This window comes from Akebia trifoliata, chromosome 2 (genome assembly GCF_017979445.1).
Source record: "Akebia trifoliata isolate Shusen 1 chromosome 2, ASM1797944v1, whole genome shotgun sequence".
NCBI lineage: Eukaryota > Viridiplantae > Streptophyta > Magnoliopsida > Ranunculales > Lardizabalaceae > Akebia > Akebia trifoliata.
The window spans coordinates 24,181,006-24,198,835 of NC_141376.1; the positions used below are offsets into that span (position 1 = coordinate 24,181,006).

Here is a 17,830-nt window from a genome sequence, read left to right on the forward strand (position 1 = left end):
TTCTTCGTAAAATATATTCTTATATATTTTTTAAGTCACTTTTCATCAATGAACAACAATTAGGTGCAATGGTCAAGACCTTTTTATTCAAATTAAAGAGGTCTTGAGTTCAAGTCATCATTTAGTTATATTTAGCAATTTTATTAAAAATAATCTTAAATGGTTTGACATTATCTAACTTGAATCAATAAATTCGTTCGGATTGAATCCGGATATACTTTTAATAAAAGTAAAATGGTTCAAATATGATCTTAGCTAGTATAATCCGATTCGGATATGATACGAATCTGGATAAAAAATTTAGATATGGATATGGACACACTCATTCGACCCGTATCTGACCTGTTTTTTAAGCCCTTGAGCACTATACTTAACCGTTTAAAATTCATCATTTTACTTGAATGAGAAAATAAGAATTTGATTTATGTTAAAACTCTTTGGATGACGGTTTCCCCTCGAAGAAAACCTTTGGTTATCCTTCACTTTTTCTTATGTCTCTTGTGTAATCTCTCTCCCATCTTTGTCTTTCTCTTTAATTAATTACCCATGAAAATAGTTAAAAATGGGAGAGGAGGGGGTCATGGAACGCTGCTTACATTAGAGGTACATAACAGAGACGCTTAGTTGTTACAGGCATTGAACATATATGAGAGAATCAAAAGAACTCTAATAGATTTTGATATGGTTTGAATGATGGTGGAATGAGAGAAGATTACAATGATGCATTTTATATGTTGACATAAGATTACTAAAGGCCTGAAAAAAGATAAAAAACACTGTGGACGAAAGTTGAGTTTCTGCTTGCTTTTTATACAACATAAAACAGAAGTCATGTGAACAAGAAGGAAGATATACAACCAAATATCTAAAGATAATCACATTTGCATCTTCATTATTTGAATCGTGGAGCCCCCATGATAAATTCAACGAACTAAAATATTTGGTTAGAAAATTCAACAAACCACTATGATTGGGTTTACAAACTACTAACCATAGTGTAAATGGTTATTTTTGCATGACATTTTCATAGAAATCAGGTCAAACCTTGAAGAGAGCTCTTATTGCCACGCCAACTTTTGCTAACATTACCCCAAGTTGTGTGGAATTCTTCCGTGATTTACATATGAATTGGGGTGGCATTAGCAAAAGTTGGTGATGCCATAGAATCTCTCTTCAAGAATGGAACACTATAGCTTATTTTGATTTTGAGTAGGAGTGTCAATGGGTTATTACTTTTTTTTAATAATAAATAATTATTTAAATTGCAACAATTAACATCCTTGTTACGATTTCTATTTATAAAAAAATAATTAAGTGCCAAAAATTTGATTAAAAAAAAAAATTCAGTTCCTTTAGACAAATTTACAAAAATAAAAAAATATTTTGACCGTTTAAATGTCGAAATAGGTTCCTTCCGATAAATTTACAAAAATTATTACTTTTTTGATAAATAATATTTAAATTAGATTTTTTTGATAATTCTCTTTAAAAGGAATAATTTTTTAGAAGAGTAAGTCATTTTAAGTTTCAATTGATAATTTATATGAAAAATTGAAGAATTTTACGTAACATACATTTATTTTTGAAATAAAATAATACTTTAAATCATTTATAGCATGAAAATAAATCGGTTCCGAGTACCTATTCGATAGAATCTAACGGCTCGATTTCATTTAGACTTGATTCTAATCAGTTCCAATAAAAAAGAATCCGGAACTGGGGTATTTGATTCCGATTCGGATTCCATTTCGGTTAAAGGGGTACTCATTGACACCCCTAATTTTGAGTCATGATAATATGACACACTCCCATCACAGAACGGTAGATCATTTGCCTCGGGATGCACAGATAATTTTAATGATTTTGCATATGTCGAGGCAAACGATACACGGTTATGTGATATGGGGCGTATGTCGCGGGCGTCACCAAATTCAAGATTTATGATTTTACATGATCTACGGTTCTGTGTTAAATCTATGATTTATGATTAGCAGACGAAGCTAAAATTACTTCGTCTTTCGAGCTCCTTCTCTCTCTCTGTCCTCTTCGATCACTGAACTTCTTCAATTACAGTTCCAATGAATTTAATTCAGTATTTGAAGCTGAAAATGTTCTTCTCAAACTCATTTCGGGTCTCTCAAACTTCTGTGATATTTGTAAGGTGGAGAGCTTCCAAGTTTCTTCAATTTATCTTATGCGTTCGAGAAATAAGGTTAAGTTTCTGGATTGAAACCTAATTATATTGGTCACGTGGAGATGAGTGAGATCAGACGGAGAAACAAACTTGTTGATTATGTTCTTGATTGGCCGATCGAGGAAATTAATAACCAAAATCTTCTGAGAGATAAGGTTTGATTCTCACTTCTGTAAATTTTCTTTCTTCTATCTGTGTTTATAATTGTAAAACAATAGAAATTCGTGAAATTGATGGATCTTAAAAAGTTGAAACTGAAGTGGTAAACCTATAAAAAGTTGAAAATTTTCCGAAGTTCATCCTGTAATTATCTCATGTGAATTTATCGGTTTATTTATTTATTTATTTTTCCAGTTATCACTCCGATTTTTGTTGAAAATTAGAGATTCTCTCCTGGATTTTCAAACTGGTGACATACTCCCTTTGACATTGGTCTTTCATTAGAGACTGAGATAAAATTACCGGAATGTCCTATTCTTCAACCTCTGCAGAGAACTCATTGTTCCAGAAAATCTTCGTTCCATTGTCTTCAAGCTCTTACATAGAAACTCATTTACACTAGAGGTTGAAGAAGACATGTTTGGGAGGAAAGTCGAGGGATTTTGGCAATAGAGATTGAAGATGAGAGCATTTTGGTTATTCTTTCTATTCTATATGGAAGACCAAAGTAAAGATGTTTGTTATTATGATATGTTTTTCCATTTAAAAATGGACTATATAGAGCATTTCTTGGTCTGCTTCATTCATTCTATTTTAAGTGAGATTATGCAGTTTTCTTTTCTGTTATGTTGTCAATTATAGTATCGGTTAAGCTAGGAATGGTTTTTTATTGGAATCAAATTGAACGAGATTTACCGATCAAGAAGAAGGAAAAAAAAAAATGGAATGCCATAATGATTGTTATAATGGCTTTATAACAGTAATCACCCTTCAACATTTAATGGCTACCTACATTGTAATGGTAACTTTTCTCCATGTTATAAACCACCCATATATGCTCAACAACTGGAGAGAGTTAGCTGTGATTCTCCGTGGAATATCTCATGCAATTTAACCAAATTCATTTGTTTTTAGTGGATAAATTTTTATGAATCCTTTCCGTCATTTGCTTTAGAACCTACAACCATCAAGAAATTTCTCATGTTGGATATACGGATTGAAACAGCTGTGCAATGATTAAACTTTCCTCCCACTATGTCCATATAGCTCAGTTTATTACACTTAACAAACCACCCGCGAACATGAATTCTAGCATTTATCTATCAAAAATGCTAAATTGACAGTGCAGAACACTGCTTTTGACACTGAGCTGACATGGAGGTATGCACGAACTATAGTTGATTTTCCTTGAGATATGGGTGAAAAGCATCTATGGTTCTATTCACATCTCCATGCCATCTTAGCGTTGAATGCAGTGTTCTACGCAGTCACTCTAGGACAACTCTTTATCTATTTATGTTTGTGTGTGTGAACGCGCACGTCGTCCGTGTGAAATATCTTGCTGGTTAGTGTTAGGGGTTATGATTTATAATGCTTGTTAAATGTTGCTTGAAACTTTTGGTTAATTTAAATATGTTATTTTCTATCTATTGTTTATTTATCGGGTTTATTAAGATTCGCACCCTTGTGGCACATTTATTTGACATAATTTCCTTTTGGTTACTGTATTTGGTTGATTAATATATATGAAAGTGCTTTTGTGATTTTGCAGGGGAATTTGATTCCAACAAGATTCTCAAACGAAAATCATTATTTAAAATCTTTTCGTTATCCTCTGCTTGAGGAAGCTAGAGCGGAGTTGGCCTCATGTTTAAATGTTGTCTGTGAGTCTACCTGGGTGGGAATTTCTGTGGAGAAATATAGTGCTACTGTGGAATTGTTGCATGATAATGAAATCAACTTCAGTTGTTTTAAATATGGTGCAGAGCATGGCATGGTTTATGCGCCCAGTGTTGGTGATATTATTCTTTTATCTACTGCGATACCAAAAGATGATAAAGAGCTAAACAGAGGTGTACTGTCTTCTTGCTTAGCTGCAGTTAGTGAGGTTGGGATAGGTGATGATGGAAAGAATTGTAAAGCCAATTTGGGTACATCTGGAAGTACCGGAATTAAGGGTGATGTTAGATGTTTATTTGCAGTTTTCCTTATGAATATTACAAAAATCAGCCAGATTTGGACTTCATTGAATGTGGATGGGGATGACCCACTGTCCAATATGGATTTGCTCAAGAAGACTTTGTGCTACGAAAGCTTGGTTAGTATCGTCTTCTGATCTCGATGTTCTGGCTGCTTATTATCTTTTTTTTTTTTTACAAAATTCTTTAATGATGTATAGAAAGCACTATATTTACAGTAGTTGTACTTGTGAATTTCCTTTGATTCTATTGTGTAGGGTCTCTTAGAAATCCACCTTATTATTATTATTATTATTATTATTAGTATTAGTATTATTTCTCTGATTAGTGTTACTATTTTTTAGGTCCATTTAAATCATACATTAATGCTACGTAATCATTGGCGCAGGTCCAGAAACAATGTGCATGTTCCCATCTTCAAATTGAAGATGTTCTTGACAAAAAGTTGCTTATGAAATTGAAAGCAAAATTAAATGAGACACAAATTGATGCCGTTCATTCAACGGTTTCTGCCATGAGGTGTGTTCATTCACTGTCAATCCAAGAGATCTCTGGCTTACCTGGTACGGGAAAAACCAGGGTTGTTAGTACAATTTTATGGGTTGTTATGAGCTTAAAATGCAGACTTCTAGTATGTGCTCCAACAATATTTTCTGTTGTGGAGCTAGCTTCACATTTTCTGAAGTTTGTTGAAGGATTTGATCAAGCAGAAATTGTACTATTTAATGATAGTAGCAAGGAACTATCTGACATTTTACCAGATAAGTTGCTTGACATTTTGATTTTTCCGAAGAAAAATATCATAGTACCCATTGCAACTGAAAGAGAGTGGATTGAATCTTTTTGTTTAGAGAAATATCTTCTCTTTTTCTGCACTGTCTCTTCTTTATCCATTTTACAATCATTGAAGGGAAGTGCTTCCATAGATCTATTAATTATAAATGACGCAGCTCAAGTTAAAGAATGTGAGTCAATTGTTCCATTGCAAATTAATGGCTTAAGACATGTTCTGCTTGTGGGGAATGATTACGAGTCACCATCAAGTGTTGCAAGCAAGGTTCGAGTCTTGTTTGTTTGTTCATTTTCTTGAATGTTTTTGTTTTAACATTAACAATTTTCTTCCTTGGTTTCTACATGTCAGATATCAGAAGGTGTTGGTTTTGGAAGGAGTCTTTTTGAAAGGTTGGGTTCTTTAGGTCTTCCAAGGAAACATTTCGCTACACAGTATCGAATGCACCCTTCAATAAGCTCCTTCCCAAATAAAAATCTTTTTGATGGAAAGCTTTTAGATGGTCGCAATGTCATGCAAAGGAACTATTCGAAGTGTTATCTTCCAGAGCACATTTACCGTTCATACTCATTTTTAGATGTTGCCGAAGGAAGAGAAATACCAAATGAAAATGGAGAGAACTTTAAAAATGTGGTGGAAGCAGCAATTATTTGCAAGATTTTGGTGAAACTTTTTCAAGGTACGTAGTTCAAGTTATTGTTTAGTTATGATCAAGACCTTTGATTGGTATGTTTCAACATTTCTGTGACAGTTCCTATTTGAAGTACAGCTATACTTTCCTTTTACCCATTTTGCTATTTGGTTCAAATGTTCGACATCTGTAATAATCTGTCAATGATATAATTTGTTTGCCTTTTAAAAAAAAATGTTACATTAAATGAGAGTCTGTCTTGTATAAAGTTTCATGGTTTAACCACATTGTTCTACAGCTCGGTTAACTTCTGGTACCAAGCTTAGCATTGGTGTGATAACTCCCTATGAAGCTCAAGTTCAGATTATCCAGGAGATGTTGACAGACAAAATTAAGTCTAACTGTGACTTTTCATTGCGTGTGAGGAGTTTTGATGGAATTTCTAGCAGCGAGGAGGATATCATTATAATATCTACGGCCAGATGCAATGATGATGGTTCTATTGGACTACTCTCTGACCATTATCACACAACTGTTTCCTTGACAAGGGCAAGGTATCTTTTACTCATCAAACAATCGATAACTTTTCTTCTATTATTTTGGTTATAGATTTTAGATTGCGGATCTCTAAGTCAATCTCAATTTCATCCATGCAGGAAATGTTTGTGGATTGTTGGAAATGGGTGCACTTTAGCTCAAAGTCACTCAATTTGGCAAGAACTTGTGTTTGATGCAAAGGAACGTGGTTGTTTTTTTAATGTTGCAGAGGATAAAAACATAGCTGGAGTCATACTAAAGGTTAAACGTGAACTTAATGAACTTGATGATCTGTTGAATCATGACTCTGCCCTTTTTAATGGCACAAAGTGGAAGGTGGGTTCTAAGGTCTTAGTATAATTTTCGTTCAGTGGACCCAATTTTACAAACACCTTCCTTTTATTTGTCTTCATTTTGTGAGAAATGTTCAAGGGCCTAGATAATCTGGGAATGGAGTAAAAGCCCGTTCATCAGTTGGCTAGTATAAGTTGTTTTTGTCCCTAAATTTTAAAATGTGCACTGGATCCTAAAATCAGAAGGTTTTCCATACAATTGTTTCATGTGCTATTAGACTTCTAGTTGTTTAAACTCAAAATAACCAACTGCACTGCCGTTCTTCGTTTAGTGTATTTTTTCCTCTATTTCCTTCTTCTGTTTGGGCCCTAAAGTTCTTTCCAATATCTCTCTCTTTCTCACTCTCTCACTCACACACACACACATAATTTGGTGCAAATTTTGTAGGCTATTGTAGGAGCTTTTCTTCGAAGATTCTCTTTAGAAGGGATCAATTTTGTAATATTTGAGATTTGTAGCATAAATTGCCTGTTGCACAGCCTTTTTAGGTGCTTTCTGTTTCCCATGTTGTCTTCTGGTTTTTTTTTTGTTTGTATGCTTACCTTGACCACTTGCTTCATTTTCTCTTAATAAATTTTTTTTTTATTCAAAATTTTTTTTTTCTGTTGAAAAAATTTAATAATAGTACTTAATGCAATTTTTTTTTCTACAGATTCTATTCAGTGATGACTTCAAGCGATCTTTCGTTGCATTGAAGACTATATTCTGCAAGCAATTAGTAGTTGGATTTTTATTGAGGCTGGCAAGTGGTTGGCGTCCAAAGCATAGATGCCTATATTCATTGAATCCGCCTTCGTATAAATATGTGAAACAATACAGGGTGCAGGGATTATATCTGGTTTGTACTATTGATATTCACAAGGATTCACATTTTATCCAAGTGTTGAGGGTATGGGATGTTTTACCCCTTGTGGAGATTCCAGTACTTGTGGCGAAGCTTGAAAAAATGATCTCATTGTATTCTAATAATTACATGGACCGTTGCATGATGGAAAAATGTGAAGGGTAGTCCTTCTCACCTTTTAAGTTTTGTATAGGCACATATAGAATTTAGATGTGTGACAACCATTCTATATGTTCGTACCTAGAAATGATGAATCATGTCATTTAATAAATTTCAATTCCTGTTTTTTTATTATAAACTTCTTACTTCTGATACCATAACAAGTGTTTTCCTATTGAAAGCTCACCCTAATTCCTTCTGTACTTCTTTTTTACGATCAGGGATCTGGTATTGCCAATATCTTGGAATATTTGTTCTGATTTCATCAAGTATAAGGAACCACAAAGCTCTCTTTGTTATACTGACACCTCCAAGGCTTCAAACTTGAAAACAGCAACAGTTAGTGAAAATTTGTTATTGATGAAGTTCCATTCTTTATCTTGTGGAAATGTCAAGCACTTGCTAACTGGTTGTGATGGGAAAGAGTTAGAGCTCATTTATCCTTAGCGACCTTGAATTAGAGATAATTAGGTTCCCCAAAAGTGCTTTTGTACTTGGAAGATCTGGGACTGGAAAGACAATTGTTTCAGCCGTGAAACTGATGCAGAGGGAGCAAGAATATTTTCTTGCTTTTCATGGTATTAGTCCAGACAATTACGGTTCACACTGCAACAAGGGCTTTAGGAACTATGCAGTTCAAGGAGAAAATGCTTTGCGACAGATATTTGTAACTGTCAATCCTCACCTTTGTTCATCTATGAAGAACTATATTACTCGGCTCAAAAGGTTGTTAGCCTCTATACTTTTGCATTATTCAAGTTATCTTCTTAGTTTTCTGTTAGTAATCTTTAGAATATATTGTGAAATGTTTGTTCTAGTTGTGTTAAGGGCTGTGATATTACGACTCCATAAAAATATGAATAAACCCCCATAAGTGTTTTTCTTGTAAAATCACACCATAAGTGAGTGGATGATACAATCACAAAATCCCTTTCACTTACTTTGGGATTTTATAACAAAATCATTTATGACATTTATTCATATTTTTATGGTGCGTTAATGTCATGACTGTTAACTAATTGATTTCAATCTGTTTACTTAGTTTTCATTAACTATGTAGTATGCATGTCTTGATAAATTACAGCTTTCAAAATTTTGATTTTTATATTTAGTATCCAAATAAATACTTAAGTGTTAAAAAATTATATCTTAGACTATGATTGTATTGTAAGGACTCATCATAGTATGCATATTTTTTTCTCATTAGTTCTCTAGGTGTGTTAGGCTGCTTTTTAAGATAAGTTTAATGAAAATGGCTGCTTGTCATATCTTTGATATCATCATTATAAACTGGCAAGAGAGATCTCTTTAAATGAACCAGTAAACATAGAGACGCCATATAGTCTTGTTGTATGTGACTTGCAACCTTAATGGGTGTCCTGAATTATTGAACCAGTCTATTTATAAAAATAGAAGCAAAATTATTGAACTAGCCCGTGCTTTGTCTTTGCTATTAGACATGCTTTTTCTTGGGGGTTACTGTGATTCTACTACTTCATGCTTGTATGAAAGAAACTTTAATATTTTAGGCAGATAATAGCTATTGTTAGAGATCAGTTTTTATTATATATACTCAATGAGGGGTAATCTATGTTAAAATAATTCAAAAATATTATAAAGTTACTTGTTTTTGTGAATGAGAACCAAACAAATGACCTTTTTCTTTCATTATGTTTAGCCATAAAAATAACTTGTATAGATGGTGTAGAATCTAACTAAAATATATGCCAGTCATTACCAACTAATTTGAAACAAACTCTGATTTTGTTTTTTCTAATTTTTGTCAGTACAATTTTTTTCTTTCTTCCATCATCTCATTAAGTTCTTACGCGTTCATGTATTCTGCACGACGTGTGAATGAATTCTTACAGGCAATGTTTTTTTACTTTTTAAGGAAGAGCAGTTCTTAAATGTGTTGAAAATCTATCACAGCCAATAACAATGTCTTTGAATATTATTCTATCCTCGTCTGTTTTTTGTTATTTTTATCACCTTTCCTGTTATGTTTAGCTGCTCTTAACTGTATTTTTATTGTGTAAACTTTCATTAAAATACTGAGTTTGATGTCTCATCTCATTAAGTTCTTATGCGTTCATGTATTCTGCACTACATGTGAATGAATTCTTTCAGGCAATGTTTTTTGACATTTTAAGGAAGAGCAGTTCTTAAATGTGTTGAAAATCTATCACAGCCAATAACAATATCTTTGGATATTTTTCTATCCTTGTCTTTTTATTTTTATTTTTATTATCTCTCCTGTTATGTTTAGCTGCTCTTAACTGTATGTTTATTGTGTAAACATTCATGAAAATACTGAGTTTTATGTCTCATCTTCTCATACTCATGTGGATCCAGGGTTGTTTCTGGTGGGGAAATACAGGGTGATATAAATGAAGCTCAGATGCATGAGGTTGGGGACTATTTATCGATGTTTTCGGATATCCCAGACAGCTTCATTGATATTCCAAAAAGGCATTTTCCTCTTGTGATTTCACTACAGAAATTTTTGTTAATGCTAGATGGAAGTTTGAGTTCCTCATTCTTTGATAGATTTCATGATCTAAAGGTTTTATCTGATGATAAACGATCTATCGGGTCTGATGTTTTACAGCAGCTTATAAGAAGAAAGGAGGTTGATTTTCAAAGTTTTCTTACAAGATACTGGCCTAAGAAATTCACTGGGAAACTGGACCCACTGCTGGTGTTCACGCAGATAATTTCTTATATAAAGGGTGGGTTTAGATGGGATAAAACTGCTCCTGGTGAAAAAATGACAGAGGAGGAGTATGTCAACTTGTCTGAAAGATCAAATTCTACTATAAGTAGTGAAACTCGAGTGATGATATATAAAATATATCGCGACTATGAGAAAAGAAACAAAAAAATAGGGAATATGACATTTCTGATTTTGTAATTGACCTTCATTGTCGATTAAGGGATGAACAATATGGGGGTGCAATGGTGGACTTTGTTTATATTGATGAAGTCCAGGATTTTACTTTGAATCAACTTTTGTTGTTCAAATACATTTGTTCTAATGTTCGAGAGGGATTTCTTTTTTCTGGTGACACAGCACAAACAATTACAAAGGGCGTGGATTTTAGATTTCAGGATATCAGGTCCATGTTCTATCGAGACTTTCTTGATGGATCAGAAAGATTATCTGACCTTTTCCAGTTGCACGAAAATTTCCGTTCTCATTCTGGTGTCCTGAACTTGGCACAAAGTGTCTTGACGTTTTTGTACCATTTCTTCCCCACCTCTATTGATAAATTGAAGTCTGAAACAAGCCTTGCTCATGGAGTCGGAGAGGTTCCTGTGCTAATAGAATACTGTGAGGCTGATGTTCTCAAGAATCTGTTTGGTTCTAGTGGGATCCATGGCAATAGTTTTATAACATTTGGAGCACAACAGGTCATTTTGGTCCGTGATGACCATGCTAAACAGAAAGTTATTGATCAAATAGGAAGTAATGCTCTTGTTTTAACCATTCTTGAATGCAAGGGGTTGGAGTTTCATGTAAGCAAGATTACTTCTGATCTGGAAGGTTGGCCTTGTAATTTGTACTTGCTCATCTAATAACTCTTCTTATGTCTGCAGGATGTTCATTTGTTCAATTTTTTCGAGAATTCTCCCTTAGAAGACCACTGGATGGCATTTTGTAAATTCATGGATTCTAAAATTCTACTAGACTCTGATTCATCCATAGTTCCTAATTATGACAACAAGATGTACAGTGTTCTGTGTGCTGAACTAAAGCAACTTTACATTGCCATAACCAGAACAAAGGAAAGGCTCTGGATCTTAGAGACAACATCATTTGCTAAGCCATTATTTGATTACTGGAAGAAACTGGGTCTTGTTCAGTTGAGAAAATTTGACCTCTCGTTTGTCGGTAGCATTGCAGTTCTTTGTAAACCGCAAGAATGGAATGAACGTGGTCTAAAGGTATGTTTTATTTGGATTGGATCTGGTACCATTGCATTTTCCAATATTAGGGTTTTCAAATGCTGTTATTTATGATGTTGCCAGTTGTTTAATGAGAAGAACTATGAAATGGCATCATTATGCTTCAAACGATCTGGAGATGTATATCGGGAGAATTGGGCGAAGGCTGCGTCTCTTCAAGTGTATGGAGATCGCAATCGAGATATAAATTCATTGAGTGAGGCTGCTGAGATTTATGAGAAACTTGGAAAAATGGAATCATACGTCTCATGCATTATAAAGTCGGCTAATTATACAAAAGCAGGTAAGGTTCTACTGCTGACTTTTAGTGAACATCAATTATTTCAATCTTTAGTATTTGTCAGCTCTATGTTTTATGCCCATATGGCCAGTTGCTTTTCTACTTCTATTCAATTACTCATGTGGACCATGCCAACATTTCCATCTGATACATTAGTTCTCTTCAAGGTGACAAAGCAACTGTATTTTAATCCTCTCAACACCAGTCAATCTGCTTGCAATACAAGACTGGGTCTAACTCATACCCAAGATGTTTGTTAGATTGTTAGCATATTGTACTGTATATTTATAGTTTGTATGGGATAATGGCCAAGAATGTTTGGGGCTTAGTGAAAATATCCCAAGGGAAGTCTTGATAAAAAATAACATGGTCCAGCCCCAATTTTTGAAGTTAAGGTTCCATGGAAGCAAAGTAGTTTCTTTATCCAACTCTGATGGAACATCAGGAGCCTCAGAACGATTTTAAAAAGCTTGAAAACAATGGGTTTTTGGGGGAAAAATCAAGTATTTCGTTTTACCTTGAGAGTATTTTTTGCTGAGTTTTAGAGTTGTCTTGTTTGAGTTTCTAAGTTGACTTGATGTGTGTTCTTTTTGCTAGTTTCATGACCAAGTTACCTTGAAATCCAATCAATGTTGAGGTTACTCGACGAATTCTAAAACTATGGAATGTAGTGGAAAAAGGACCAAAGTAAAACCAATTTCAATCTATGGCTTGGTGACGGTATATTAGTAACAAACGTTGATTTGTTGGGGTGGACTTTTAATGCATTTTCCAATAGAAAGAGGTACCTTTGGGCTATTCTTCTCTTGGTGATTTGTTGGGGTCTTTAGCTTGAGAGAAACAAACAGTCGTTTCAGGGAAAGGAAAGTACCTCTCGAGCTGTAATTCTAAAGATCTTAGGCCTACTGTTTTTTTTTTGGTCGAAATTGAGTATAGTTTTTGTGGAGGTTTCCTTTGAGGACTTGTATTTAGATGGGATGCTTTGTGTGTGTTGTAGCTCCTTGAAGTTGCTTTTGTTCATTTTTTGTGTCTTGTATCTGTTTGGGGGGCTATCTCAGCCTCCCTCCTTTCTTTTCTTTTAATGAATCTTAACACTTATGAAAAAAAGGTATGTGTGTGAGTGGTGTGTTTTTCATTAGACTAGAATATCGTTTCATCATCTCAGAGCGAGGGGTGTGTTCCTTGTGGAGTTTTGTTCTCTTTGCAAGTCTAATGGTGAGTTTGCACACCCGCTCCCATTCACTGTGGGGTGGCTCATCAAGTTTGGTCTTACTTTCTTTCTTTGTTCATACCTCTTGGTGTGCCTTATGTTTGATCCGTTTCTTGCTTGACAGTCGGAGGTCCACAGACTTTATTGTTAAGGGGAGGATTCTTTGGAATTTTAGTCCTCCGACTATCTGTTGTGGTTTGTGTAAAGAAAGGAATGGGCGATTCTTTGAAGGGAAAGAGCATTCTCTGTAGGAGATCATCTTTAGCAGTGTGGGTTTGTTGTTTTATTGGCGTAAGCAGATTCATGAGGTTAGGAGGTACCGTTTTCAGGACTTCTTGTTTTGGTGGGAGTCTCTTAGTAGTGGGTGGTTCTGGTTTGGGGCTTTGTGCTTTTTTTGTTTTGTTTTCGCTTGTTCCTATTTTCTTTCTCTTTTTCTTTGTTTTGTTCCCTTTGAGGACTTATTGTCCTTTAATAAAATTTTGGTTATCAAAACAAGAAAAAAGAAAAAGAAAAAGATCTTTTCATTAGTGAGACTATTGAGCATTTATGATATATTTTTATGGCCTTCATGATGCTTCCTGTAAAGCATGTTGACAATAAAATAATCTTTCATAGCAGTTCCTTAGAACACCTTTATTATTTGGACAGGGGAGATTTATTTGAAGAAGTTCCATGAACCAAGATACGAGGATGCTGGTGATTGCTTTTCTTTAGCTGGTTCTTGGTCTGATGCAGCTTCTTGTTATGCTCTTGGAAGATGTATCTCTAAATGTTTGTCTGCTTGCCGAAAGGGACAACTTTTTGAGTTCGGATGGGAATTCCTAAAAAAGTGTTCAGGTAGTGAAGAATATGATCTGGTGGACTATTTTAAGAGCTGGGTCTCCGACATTCAAAAGCTTTCGATTAACAAATTTGTTGAGTTTGCTAGGGCATTTCCTGAAGATGGCTTCAATCTCTTGCTTGAAAAGAAAAACTTTGTGGAAGTTTCCATACTAGAAAGAACGAAAGGAAATCTTCTACAACTTGCTCATCTGCTTGAAAGAGCTAAAGATTATGAAAAATCTTCAATGCTTTTCCTCTTTTGTATTGCCATGCAGACACATTCAGTTGTGGAAAGCAATTGCAATCGCTTAAAGCCTTTTGATACGATAGAGAAACTTGTTCATAAGGCCAAGTACCTTGGTGACATGGTGTCAAGTTCCTTTTGTAAGTATGTCAATGCTGAGACAGACTTTCTAACTGACAATAGCTGTTCTATATCAAATTTTCTTCAACACATCAAAATGGCTCGGAAGTTTGAAAATGTTACTGTGGAAACTTTTGCTGTATGGAAGATTCTTGAAGCCTATCTTAAGTTGGGTAACAACCAATTTCGCAATGACTGTGATGCAGACTTCATCAGAATGTTTGAGCATTTGGAAGATTCATTTTTCAATGGTTATTGTTCGATTCAGATTCTATTTTTTGTGTGGGACATTTGGAAACAAAGGATTTCACTTTTGTTTAAATTTCTTTGCTCAGTCGGCTCTTTGAATGAGGGCAAGCATGAGATCTACAGAGACCTGTGTCAGAAATACTTTGGTGTGTTAAAACTTGATGGTCATTTTTTGTGGAGTTGTTCAATTACGAAAATAAGGGATTTAAAGATGCCTCTATGGCATCAAGAACATTCGTGGATGCACTTAAGTATAGAGATCCTGAAATCCAATTGGTTCTAATTGAATGCCTTCTTTTCATAACTTGTTCCTGCCAAATCGAGCGGGGTTGGTTTCTCACATCCAAGTCATCATTCTCCGAATTCGTATTTTCCAAAGAAGCTGAATCTTACTTGTATGCTTTATCAAGATCTTCCTCAGAGGCAGCTGATTGGAATTCCCTTGGGCACTTGTATGACTTCATATTAGCTGTTGTTTTTGAGTTTCTGTCCAGAAGGAAATTTGGATTGTCTGAGAAATCTAAAATGAAGAAGGCCTTTGAGTTCCATCAATCCTTGGTTTTGAGGTTAGTAATCCTACTTGGCCTCGTTTGTCTTAATTCGAAAGAGCATTTTTTCAAAGTCGGGGAGGTTTTGAGTAAATATGATGGGATTCTTACTGTTCTGCCTCATAACTTCCTTCTGAAACTTTGGGGTGTGAGGAAAGGTCGAATAAGAACATTCAATTTCTTTTCTTATTCGTTTTTGAAAGCACTGGAAGCTATAGGTAATGGGTTGGTGGTGATCCATAAGGACAGTTATATTAGCACCCCATTTATGTATTTGAAACGGTCGCTTATTCACAGCAGCAGTTTGTTTAAGGATAGGAAGGAGATTCAAGTAGCATGTTTTGGTAAAGGAGGGTTTTAGTGCAGATCTATTATATAGATATAAAAAAAAAAAACTGAAGTAGCAATTCCTTCTTCATTGATACATTTTGAAGCTGAGCCAAAAGAAGGTTTCTGTGTAATGTGATATTTTTGCATTCAAAACTTCGAATTTATTTACTTTTAGTAAGGAATCTTTTACTTTTATTAGTGTGAGTGTCTTATTTATGTTCTGTTTCATTTTTATCATTTCAACCCTACTAGAGCAGTATCTTCTGTTAATGTATGCCTTACCATATTTTCTTGCAACGTTAATATGACAATGCATAATTAGTAATTAGTAGTAACACCCTCTTTTGGTTCGATCCATTACAATGCCTACGGTTAAAATGCATTGACTATCAAGTTCATTATCATTTTAAAAAAAAAAAAATGCTCAATTCTACTTTTCAAAGATGTAGTCTTCACCAAAGTCCAAGTTCATCTCTTTTAACCTAAATAATTTTCCTTTGGATTACATTACCTTCATCTCCTTCTCACTCCTGTTCCCAAGCCTATGATGCTAAGTATTAGCATCCAAGCCTGTAGAAGCCACTGCTATAGAACTGTAAGTCCCAAACATGACATATAGAGTTCCCTCTTTCTTGCTATGGGCTATCATCATAGACCCTTTGGTCATCTTCCAAGACTCACTTATCAACGTGGTGAGTATCTCCAACTTTGCAAGTTGTCATATTGAAATCAGATTCGACTACAACTGTGGAATATGTTTCACATTTTTCAATTATAAAGACATCCCATTCAACAGATTTATCTACAGATCACTCTTACCAACAATGTTGCAAGGCTTATTATCCCTGAGATATACTTTACCCAAAATCACCTTGTACATAGTTCTATAAAATGCCTCTATGGAAAGTAGCATGGAATGATGCTCTAGAATCTATTACCCATATGTCCTCGTGTGGCAATGGATAAAATCAAAGCAACAGAATCACTACCATAAAAAAAGGTTAATAGATTCTTTACCTTCTTTGTTTTTGATCTCTACAAGTTTCTTTGCAACTTTGCAATCCCTTTTGATATGACCTTTCTTCCTGCAATTTCAGCAATCATCTACTTTTGCCTGTGGTATTCTGGACTTGCTCTTTTTTGAGTTTGATTAGTTTTTGCATTTGTTTTCCCTATTCAACTTCTTTCCTCTTTCCTTAGTACGCAAAGCATTCCCTAAAGTATCAACTGATCCTGATGATTTTCTACGAGTGTCCTCATTTAAAATGATGCCAACAACATCATCAAACTTCAATTTATTAGAACCAAAAAAATTGATCACAGCCATTACCAAACTATCTAAACTATTTGGTAATCAAAATAAAATCAGTAGGGCCCTAATTTCATCTTTAAAAAAAAATCTTATGGATTCCAATTGTGTTGTGACTGTGTTTAATTCCATTGTCGACCATCTTCATGTTGAATAACTTTTTCATCAAGAAAACTTTGTTTGAGGCAAAGGGTTTTTCGTACATCCATGACAAATTGACCATCAAATCTATTATATTCTTCTCTTTAGAGATATTGAAAACTACAAACGGAGAGAGAGATAATCAAATGGTACTTAGGGCTTTCCTGTCGATAATCTCCCAGTCTTCATTTGTTATGTTTGTCGATTTTTTCATTTTTCCTCGTAGAGGACAATAAAAGGTCTTTCTGATAAAGAACATCCTCGATTTGCATTTTCCACAGTCCGAAGTTTGAATCATTGAACTTCTTAGTTCTTACTAGTTATTGAGAAAATGGGTGCAATCGAAATAAGAAAACAAATCGATAAACAAACACAAGATGCAATCACACAAAGAAACAAAAAGATTTTACATGGTTCCCTTAAGATTGAGGTACGTCTATGGATCACACTGATTCTACTATGAAGAGAAAACTCACAGGTATAGATTACATTTTTTCACTTAAAACAAGAAATATAAATAGCCCAGGGAACCTAACTAAGGTCTTACATAATATTAGTGAAGGTGTGGCTTGATTTATAGTACCATCAGGCTCCACAAGCCACAACAAAAGATTCGTGATTACAACTTTTCAAAAATGTTGCTAGAGTATGTTACTATACATAATGTAGAGTTTTTTTTTTTTTTTTATTGATTAAAAAAAAAGTGTTGACAATATTAGAGATACACACTATGTTTTCAAACTGATGGCAAGCCCCATTGACCTAGGTCTTCTTCTATGAAGTTAACATAAATGACCTAAATTCTCTTATCATCAACCTCTACTTGAAAACCCCTTGATTTTCTCCCAAAATTAGTCATTGTTGGCTTGTTTTTCTTTTACTATGATTTTCAACTTTAAGATTATTTCTCCAACCTTCAAACTTCTAGAACAAGATATAATTTTTGGAGTAGAATGATGTA

The 17,830-nt window shown here is 34.4% G+C and overlaps 1 protein-coding gene across 2 annotated transcripts; it reads left to right on the forward strand.

Annotated features, from left to right (window-relative positions):
* Nucleotides 1–1,908: 1,908 nt before the first annotated feature.
* Nucleotides 1,909–15,617, forward strand: LOC147409944 (uncharacterized). 2 transcript variants are annotated; one of them, XM_086432129.1, is made up of 9 exons: nucleotides 1,909–2,349; nucleotides 3,906–4,451; nucleotides 4,721–5,389; nucleotides 5,474–5,801; nucleotides 6,052–6,307; nucleotides 6,410–6,626; nucleotides 7,297–7,649; nucleotides 7,869–8,373; nucleotides 10,003–10,609. In XM_086432129.1, the coding sequence occupies exons 1-8, from the start codon at nucleotides 2,257–2,259 to the stop codon at nucleotides 8,092–8,094; spliced, it is 2,688 nt and encodes an 895-aa protein (XP_086288255.1). In that variant the 5' UTR covers nucleotides 1,909–2,256; the 3' UTR covers nucleotides 8,095–8,373; nucleotides 10,003–10,609. The 2 variants fall into 2 exon arrangements, with proteins under 2 accessions (XP_086288255.1, XP_086288256.1); XM_086432130.1 differs by lacking the exons at nucleotides 1,909–2,349; nucleotides 3,906–4,451; nucleotides 4,721–5,389; ... (2 more) ...; nucleotides 6,410–6,626; nucleotides 7,297–7,649 and adding exons at nucleotides 11,248–11,595; nucleotides 11,680–11,899; nucleotides 13,755–15,617 and having other exon boundaries at nucleotides 8,090–8,373; nucleotides 10,003–11,166.
* The last annotated feature ends 2,213 nt before the right edge of the window (nucleotides 15,618–17,830 follow it).